At 34.7% G+C, this 9,491-nt stretch overlaps 2 protein-coding genes across 2 annotated transcripts; both read right to left on the reverse strand.

Moving 5' to 3' along the window:
- Positions 1 to 1,984: 1,984 nt before the first annotated feature.
- On the reverse strand, positions 1,985 to 2,410 carry LOC137397075 (uncharacterized). Its single transcript, XM_068083361.1, has one exon. The coding sequence runs from the start codon at positions 2,408 to 2,410 to the stop codon at positions 1,985 to 1,987; it is 426 nt and encodes a 141-aa protein (XP_067939462.1).
- A 4,383-nt stretch (positions 2,411 to 6,793) lies between these two features.
- LOC137397076 (uncharacterized) lies at positions 6,794 to 9,240 on the reverse strand. The gene is made up of 3 exons (XM_068083362.1): positions 9,195 to 9,240; positions 7,566 to 7,652; positions 6,794 to 7,302 (listed from the first exon to the last, which is right to left on the reverse strand). Exons 1-3 carry the CDS (start codon positions 9,238 to 9,240, stop codon positions 6,794 to 6,796), a joined length of 642 nt encoding a protein of 213 aa, XP_067939463.1.
- Positions 9,241 to 9,491: the final 251 nt, after the last annotated feature.

The following is a 9,491-nucleotide window of genomic DNA, read 5'->3' on the forward strand; positions in this document are numbered from 1 at the left end:
ACAGGTTTAAAACTATTTTATTTATTTAACTATAGGCAATATCCTCTCTCATATTTTTAAGGCTAAGCTTTAAAACCTTGACTCAGTAAAGTCTACAGTGATTTATAGTATGTTAGTGTCATCCATTACAACTCACTTATCTAACTCCTTTTTCTAACATCTGTTACATTGATATACCATCCAAAACAGGCTAGGGGCAGTACAGTTATCATGTTAGGCAGTAATTCCCTATTCTGTATATCAGTAATAGCCGCTAAAAAACCAGTAGCAAAAAAAGGAGGATTTTTATCTCTTCTTTCATTTATAAACCCTGGGTTTGTGAGAGTATTGAAAGACAGCAGACCCTAAATATATTACAATCACCCATCATTGATTTGTTTTCTATTCTACAATATTATTTCGCAGTTCATAAAGTTTCTTGGAAGTTTCAAAAATATAATTATAAGTAATTCAGGTACTTTTAGCTCGCATTAAAAATGTTTTACTACTTGAAATTATTTATAAATTCAATTTAATGAATAACTTATTTAGTTTCAAGTTTTTTCAGCTGAAATAATATTCATTGAAGCAGACATTATTTTAAAAATAATACTTTTGGCAAAAGAAGAAAAAAAAATTCAAATGTGTTTTTGCATAAACAACTAATTTGTAGACTTGAAGCTCATTTTTGTTGCAAAACAACTTTGTTCATTGTTTATCCAATAAAATGCTCACACCTTTCTACATGCCTATTTTAGTAGGTTTTTGTGTAAAAACACAAATCTTTCTTTAAACATACCAAAACAGCATAAATAATCATAGACTCAAGTCAATATCCCATGAAACTCACTTTCTTTGAGCCTTGTAAATATGTAATGTAGTTTTGTTCTGTTTGCCATCTTTTGTGGTGTGAATGACCCAAACAGTGTGATTAGGTAAATTGAGTAGAAATATTGAGCAATGTCATAGGCTTTATTAAATCCTTTGTGTCTTGATGATCTATTTGATGAATATGGTTGGAAAGTAATTGTACCTGTATTTACTTTTGTATCAAGTTGTGTTTGTAGATAAAGGTAGCCTGCTCAAGATATAATAAAATAAATAGCCCACATTCGAAAGGTTCTAAAGTGTGGTTGAGCGTTTTATATATATTTCAGCAAATTATGTTATATTAACAAGTAAGTTTCATTGAATATTTTGCTAAGAAGCACGCGGCTTGAACAATCTGTAAACTATAGCTAAGTCAATGCAATCTAAGTACCTTGGACAGTTAGATTTTCAAAAGGATTCAAACTAGTTAAACCAAGCTGCTCAGCTTATAAATTGATGATCAACCATTTGATGAAGGTGCATTCTTTTTTACTGTGATTATTAATTGATTCATTCATCCTACATTGTAATTTTTATTCTTATTAAAATGTGTTATTGCTTTCTTAGTACCGGTTCAAAAGAACTTTTTAAAAATATACTTATTGCATAATTTACTTTTATTTGAAAGGCCAAAACTACTCTCCAAAAACTAATAAGCTCTTTTCCGCTTATTCAACCCAATGTAAAGCACCTATACGCTAGCGCTAATAATGTAGATGCATGTAGAGAAACATGTAGGTGCACCAATGGATCCACTAATATATGCACTAATAGATGCACTAATAATGCACTAATGGGAGAAGGGGTGGCATGCTTCTGTCAAGGATGACAATGCTTAGATTGTGTTTTACTTTCATCTCTGAGAATCGCTCAGTCGTTGCAGCCGAAGCTTTTCTAATGTTTTTGGTGCATCTGCTTTGAAGCCAGTGTTCAGCGAGCTCCACCAGTTAGGTCTGTTTCTGGAAGGAGAGGTCCATTTCTCAAATTGCATGGGAAAGTCTTTCAGGTCTCATTTCAAGACATCTTTGATCCAAAGACGAGGTTTGCCTGTTTGGCGGGTTCCATTTTCCAACACGCCATGAAGAATCATGTGTGGGATTCTCATCCTTGGCATACAGTTGACATGCCCTGCCCATCAAAGCCAGATGAACTTCAGTCTAGATGAGAGGGGGCCTGAGCCAATCTGCATGAACAGTTCTTCATTTGTCACCTTGTCCTCCCACGTTTTACCGAGAATAAATCTTAGGTTCCGAGTGTGGAAGGCACTGATCTCTGATTCCTGTGGTCGGTAGGTGGCCCATGTTTCAGCCCCGTATACAAGGATACTGAGAACACATGCCTTATACACACGAACTTTGGTTTTAATACCTATGTGTCGAAAACTCCATACACACTTGGTTAGTCTGCCAAAGGCGGTGGAGGCAATTCCTAGTCTTGTGGAGATTTCATTGTCTACAGTTGTATTCTTTGCGAGATATGACCCAAGATAAGTGAATTTCTCAACATTCTGCAGGTTATTGTCATCTATTGAGAATACATGCGGGTAAGAATATTGTGACATAGTCCCAGTCTTTTTCAAACTAATCTGCAGTCCAAAGCGCAGGCAGGATACAGCGAAGTGGTTGAGCATAAACTGCAGGTCTTCTAGGGACGCGGCACAGATTGCTGCATCATCAGCATATCACAGTTTCTTGATGACGAACTTCTCAGTAAGAGAGCGCGTTTTATAGCGGGTAAAATTGAAGAACTTTCCATCGTCACGTGCGAGAAGTGATACACCACTGGATTGGTGAATTTGTCTGTCTGTCTTGTTGAACATATAAGAGAAGTATATGCAAAAAAGGGTTGGGGCAAGGACGCAAGCTTGTTGACACCTCGTTTTATGAGAAATTCATTGGAGAGCTGACCATCGAATTGTACTCGAGCTCGCATTCCATTGTGGAATGACTCAATTAGGGTGAGGAGAGTGGGAGGACAATGCACCAATGGATGCCCTAATAATGCACTAATGGATGCTATGCGGTAATAGATGGTTATAGCTATGCGCCAGCGTATATCTACCAGCATCCCTTCCAATGTAGAATTTCTATATTTGCTGGGTTTTCATCTACACTAATATTCTTTTGAGCTCAGTTGACAGTAGACACACCTATAACCGGTTTTTTCTATAACATAAATTCCAGACAACATAACAAAATTCTTGATAAGCTTTTGCTTCACATTGGTAGATTTTTGTAAGATGACTGGAATGTTAGTTTATCATGCTGCATTTGCGGAATAACAATCTCTGTGTGAATAGCAATATATATATGTATATATATATATATATATATATATATATTACAGGGTATAAAACTTTCATGGCATCCTAGTTTGTCTGAATATATCGTTTGATGTATCGACATACAAATACAAAGGCCATTGATTTGTACAAGTGGTGCTGCATAGGTATAACAATCTGATTGTCATGAGTTGCAATATCATTAAAAGTTATCTTTTATTATAACCTTGACCTCCGGATACAGATAGACCATGAACAAGTAGAACTGCTTTTTAAAATAAACACATTCTGTTACATTGATTTTTTTGTAGGTCGACCAAACATTGGTTTTTCTGCAGTATGAACTTTTCTTTTTAAATAAGCAAACTTTTGAAAATAAACATCAACTTGTGCAGTCCTCATCAACTTGCTGTAATATTACTGAAATTACAACAATTTTAGGCATTGTATAGAAATTGTTACTTGCAAAAAGTTGTACCTTCTTACAACCATATTATCGGTTATAGCAATGCTTGAAATTCAAAATGGAACTGATTTTGAAATACAAATCATTTCAACCTAAAATTCCCTATTGCAGAGACCAGCATGCAGCTACCAACGAGGCTTGATCATAAATATTAGTACCTTTATCTAAACTTCACAAAAGTTCATTGAAATAACTTGAACTAAAGAAAGCTTCTAAACTGTTATTTTTCATGGCTAATAGAACACTATTACAGCCTCACATTGATCCAGCTAATGTCAATGTATGACTATTGGTAGCCATTTGTCTACCAATACATTATAATTGCCAATACTAAGACCAAGCTATAATTAGCCTAAGGTACAGACTTGCGTTATCTGCAGCAAAGATCTGCTGCAACACTGCGGGGTAACTAATTTGATAATCTAATTGATGCAAAACTAGCTAAATAGCTAGTTTTGCATTAAGCAGATTACCAAAACCAAATCGATGCAAAACTAACTAACTAGATGAATTTCATCATGTATGGTCTAGTTCATAAGACTTGACTCAACCCTAAAACTAAAAATCATTTGATTGCTACTGCTAAATATAGGTTATAACTTTATAGTTTATAACTGTGTCACAATTTTAATTGCTAGCAATAGTGGGCATACCCAACTTGGCTTGCTATCGTAGTAATGTTACACAACAAATTGGATGACCTTAGCCATTGTGGAAATAGGAAACACAACTTTGATGGAAAGTTCCCTAGCACCCAACCTGCATCAGGCGCCACGCTTTTTTCTGCAGCAGCTGCTCTTCCATTACTCGTTGAGTAAGAGGTCAAGTTAGTGGATTGAAATGAGCTTTAATGCATTGTAAAGGCAATATGTAATTAAAACTGAAAATGGTGATCTGATTTTAACATGTTATTACGTGTTTAGTTATCAGTTTCGTTATCCTAACCTATATTTACATGTACGTAATATGTAATTTACTATGTCTATCACCTTGATTAAATAATCAAAAGTTCAATTTTACTTATGCATTAACTTATTTAGTTATTGTTTTATTTTTAAGTATGCATAGACTTGTGGCTGATCAGTTTATGTTGTGATGAAATCGGTAAAGACAAAAGTATATACTCACTTTTATTGCCTAAAATTAGCCAAGAATTTCACAGGGAGATATGGAGTGAAATTTCTAAATATTGTAACGACTAACATACCATACATGTAGGTTACAACTATTTAATTTATTCAAATTTAGGCATTATTCTCTCTCATCTTTTAAGCAAAACTTCATAACTTTGACTCGGTAAAGTCTACAGTGATTCATAGTATGTTAGTGTAATCCATTACAACTCTCTTATCTAACTCCTTTGTCCAACATCTGTTATATTGATTTGCCATCCAAAACAGGCTAGGGGCAGTACGGTTATCATGTTAGGCAGTAATTCCCTATTCTGTATATCAGTAATAGCCGCTAAAAAAACCAGTAGCAAAAAAGGAAGATTTTTATCTCTTCTTTCATTTATAAACCCTGGGTTTGTGAGAGTATTGAAAGACAGCAGACCCTAAATATATTACAATCACCCATCATTGATTTGTTTTCTATTCTACAATATTATTTCGCATTTCATAAAGTTTCTTGGAAGTTTCAAAAATATAATTATAAGTAATTCAGGTACTTTCAGCTCGCATTAAAACTGTTTGACTACTTGAAATTATTTATAAATTCAATTTAATGAATAACTTATTTAGTTTCAAGTTTTTTCAGCTTAAATAATATTCATTGAAGCCGACATTATTATAAAAATAATACTTTTGGCAAAAGAAGAAAAAAAAAGTTCAAATGCGTTTTTTGCATAAACAGCTAATTTGTAGACTTGAAGCTCATTTTTGTTGCAAAACAACTTTGTTCATTGTTTATCCAATAAAATGCTCACACCTTTCTACATGCCTATTTTAGTAGGTTTTTGTGTAAAAACACAAATCTTTCTTTAAACATACCAAAACAGCATAAATAATCATAGACTCAAGTCAATATCCCATGAAACTCACTTTCTTTGAGCCTTGTAAATATGTAATGTAGTTTTGTTCTGTTTGCCATCTTTTGTGGTGTGAATGACACAAACAGTGTGATTAGGTAAATTGAGTAGAAATATTGAGCAATGTCATAGGCTTTATTAAATCAATTGTGTCTTGATGATGTCTTTGATGAATATAGTTGGAAAGTAATTGTACCTGTATTTACTTTTGTATCAAGTTGTGTTTGTAGATAAAGGTAGCCTGCTCAAGATATAATGAGATAAATAGCCCACATTCGAAAGGTTCTAAAGTGTGGTGTAGCGTTTTATATATATTTCAGCAAATTATGTTATATTAACAAGTAAGTTTCATTGAATATTTTGCTAAGAAGCACGCGGCTTGAACAATCTGTAAACTATAGCTAAGTCAATGCAATCTAAGTACCTTGGACAGTTAGATTTTCAAAAGAATTCAAAATAGTTAAACCAAGCTGCTCAGCTTATAAATTGATGATCAACCATTTGATGAAGGTGCATTCTTTTTTACTGTGATTATTAATTGATTCATTCATCCTACATTGTAATTTTTATTCTTATTAAAATGTGTTATTGCTTTCTTAGTACCGGTTCAAAAGAACTTTTTAAAAATATACTTATTGCATAATTTACTTTTATTTGAAAGGCCAAAACTACTCTCCAAAAACTAATAAGCTCTTTTCCGCTCATTCAACCCAATGTAAAGCACCTATACGCTAGCGCTAATAATGTAGATGCATGTAGAGAAACATGTAGGTGCACTAATGGATCCACTAATATATGCACTAATAGATGCACTAATAATGCACTAATGGGAGAAGGGGTGGCATGCTTCTGTCAAGGACGACAATGCTTAGATTGTGTTTTACTTTCATCTCTGAGACTCGCTCAGTCGTTGCAGCCGAAGCTTTTCTAATGTTTTTGGTGCATCCGCTTTGAAGCCAGCGTTCAGCGAGCTCCACCAGTTAGGTCTGTTTCTGGAAGGAGAGGTCCATTTCTCAAGCTGCATGGGAAAGTCTTTCAGGTCTCATTTCAAGACATCTTTGATCCAAAGATGAGGTTTGCCTGTTTGGCGGGTTCCATTTTCCAACACGCCATGAAGAATCATGTGTGGGATTCTCATGCTTGGCATACAGTTGACATGCCCTGCCCATCAAAGCCAGATGAACTTCAGTCTAGATGAGAGGGGGCCTGAGCCAATCTGCATGAACAGTTCTTCATTTGTCACCTTGTCCTCCCACGTTTTACCGAGAATAAATCTTAGGTTCCGAGTGTGGAAGGCACTGATCTCTGATCCCCGTGGTCGGTAGGTGGCCCATGTTTCAGCACCGTATATAAGGATACTGAGAACACATGCCTTATACACACAAACTTTGGCTTTAATACCTATGTGTCGAAAATTCCATACACGCTTGGTTAGTCTGCCAAAGGCTGTGGAGGCAATTCCTAGTCTTGTGGAGATTTCATTGTCTACAGTTGTATTCTTTGCGAGATATGACCCAAGATAAGTGAATTTCTCAACATTCTGCAGGTTATTGTCATCTATTGAGAATACATGGGGGTCAGAAGCTTGTGACATAGTCCCAGTCTTTTTCAAACTAATCTGCAGTCCAAAGCGCAGACAGGATACAGCGAAGTGGTTGAGCATAAACTGCAGGTCTTCTAGGGACGCAGCACATATTGCTGCATCATCAGCATATCACAGTTTCTTGATGACGAACTTCTCAGTAAGAGAGCGCGTTTTATAGCGGGTAAAATTGAAGAACTTTCCATCGTCACTTGCGAGAAGTGATACACCACTGGATTGGTGAATTTGTCTGTCTGTCACTTTGAACACATGGGAGAAGTATATGCAAAAAAGGGTTGGGGCAAGGACGCAAGCTTGTTGACACCTCGTTTTATGAGAAATTCATTGGAGAGCTGACCATCGAATTGTACTCGAGCTCGCATTCCATTGTGGAATGACTCAATTAGGGTGAGGAGAGTGGGAGGACAATGCACCAATGGATGCCCTAATAATGCACTAATGGATGCTATGCGGTAATAGATGGTTATAGCTATGCGTCAGCGTATATCTACCAGCATCTCTTCCAATGTAGAATTTCTATATTTGCTGAGTTTTCATCTACACTAATATTCCTTTGAGCTCAGTTGACAGTAGACACACCTATAACAGGTTTTTTCTATAACATAAATTCCAGACAACATAACAAAATTCATGATAAGCTTTTGCTTCACATTGGCAGATTTTTGTAAGATGACTGGAATTTTAGTTTATCATGCTGCATTTGCGGAAGAACAATCTCTGTGTGAATAGCAATATATATATATGTATATATATATATATATATATATATATATATATATATATATATGTATATATATATATTACAGGGTATAAAACTTTCATGGCATCCTAGTTTGTCTGAATATATTGTTTAATGTATCGACATACAAATACAAAGGCCATTGATTTGTACAAGTGTTGCTGCATAGGTATAACAATATGATTGTCATGAGTTGCAATATCATTAAAAGTTATCTTTTATTATAACCTTGACCTCCGGATACAGATAGACCATGAACAAGTAGAACTGCTTTTTAAAATAAAAACATTTTGTTACATTGATTTTTTTGTAGGTCGACCAAACATTTGTTTTTCTGCAGAATGAACTTTTCTTTTTAAATAAGCAAACTTTTGAAAATAAACATCAACTTGTGCAGTCTTCATCAACTTGCTGTAATATTACTGAAATTACAACAACTTTAGGCATTGTATAGAAATTGTTACTTGCAAAAAGTTGTACCTTCTTACAACCATATTATTGGTTATAGCAATGCTTGAAATTCAAAATGGAACTGATTTTGAAATACAAATCACTTCAACCTAAAATTCCCTATTGCAGGGACCAGCATGCAGCTACCAACGAGGCTTGATCATAATTATTAGTACCTTTATCTAAACTTCACAAAAGTACATTGAAATAACTTGAACTAAAGAAAGCTTCTAAACTGTTATTTTTCATGGCTAATAGAACACTATTACAGCCTCACATTGATCCAGCTAATGCCAATGTATGACTTTTGGTAGCCATTTGTCTACCAATACATTATATTTGCCAATACTAAGACCAAGCTATAATTAGCCTAAGGTACAGACTTGCGTTATCTGCAGCAAAGATCTACTGCAACACTGCGGGGAAACTAATTTGATAATCTAATTGATGCAAAACTAGCTAAATAGCTAGTTTTGCATTAAGTAGATTACCAAAACCAAATCGATGCAAAATTAACTAACTAGATGAATTTCATCATGTATGGTCTAGATCATTAGACTTGACTCAACCCTAAAACTAAAAATCATTTGATTGCTACTGCTAAATATAGGTTATAACTTTATAGTTTATAACTGTGTCACAATTTTAATTGCTAGCAATAGTGGGCATACCCAACTTGGCTTGCTATCGTAGTAATGTTACACAACAAATTGGATGACCTTAGCCATTGTGGAAATAGGAAACACAACTTTGATGGAAAGTTCCCTAGCACCCAACCTGCATCAGGCGCCACGCTTTTTTTCTGCAGCAGCTGCTCTTCCATTACTCGTTGAGTAAGAGGTCAAGTTAGTGGATTGAAATGAGCTTTAATGCATTGTAAAGGCAATATGTAATTAAAACTGAAAATGGTGATCTGATTTTAACAAGTTATTACGTGTTTAGTTATCAGTTTCGTTATCCTAACCTGTATTTACATGTACGTAATATGTAATTTACTATGTCTATCACCCTGATTAAATAATCGAAAGTTAAATTTTACTTATGCATTAACTTATTTAGTTATTGTTTTATTTT

Source organism: Watersipora subatra, chromosome 5 (genome assembly GCF_963576615.1).
Source record: "Watersipora subatra chromosome 5, tzWatSuba1.1, whole genome shotgun sequence".
Lineage (NCBI taxonomy): Eukaryota > Metazoa > Bryozoa > Gymnolaemata > Cheilostomatida > Watersiporidae > Watersipora > Watersipora subatra.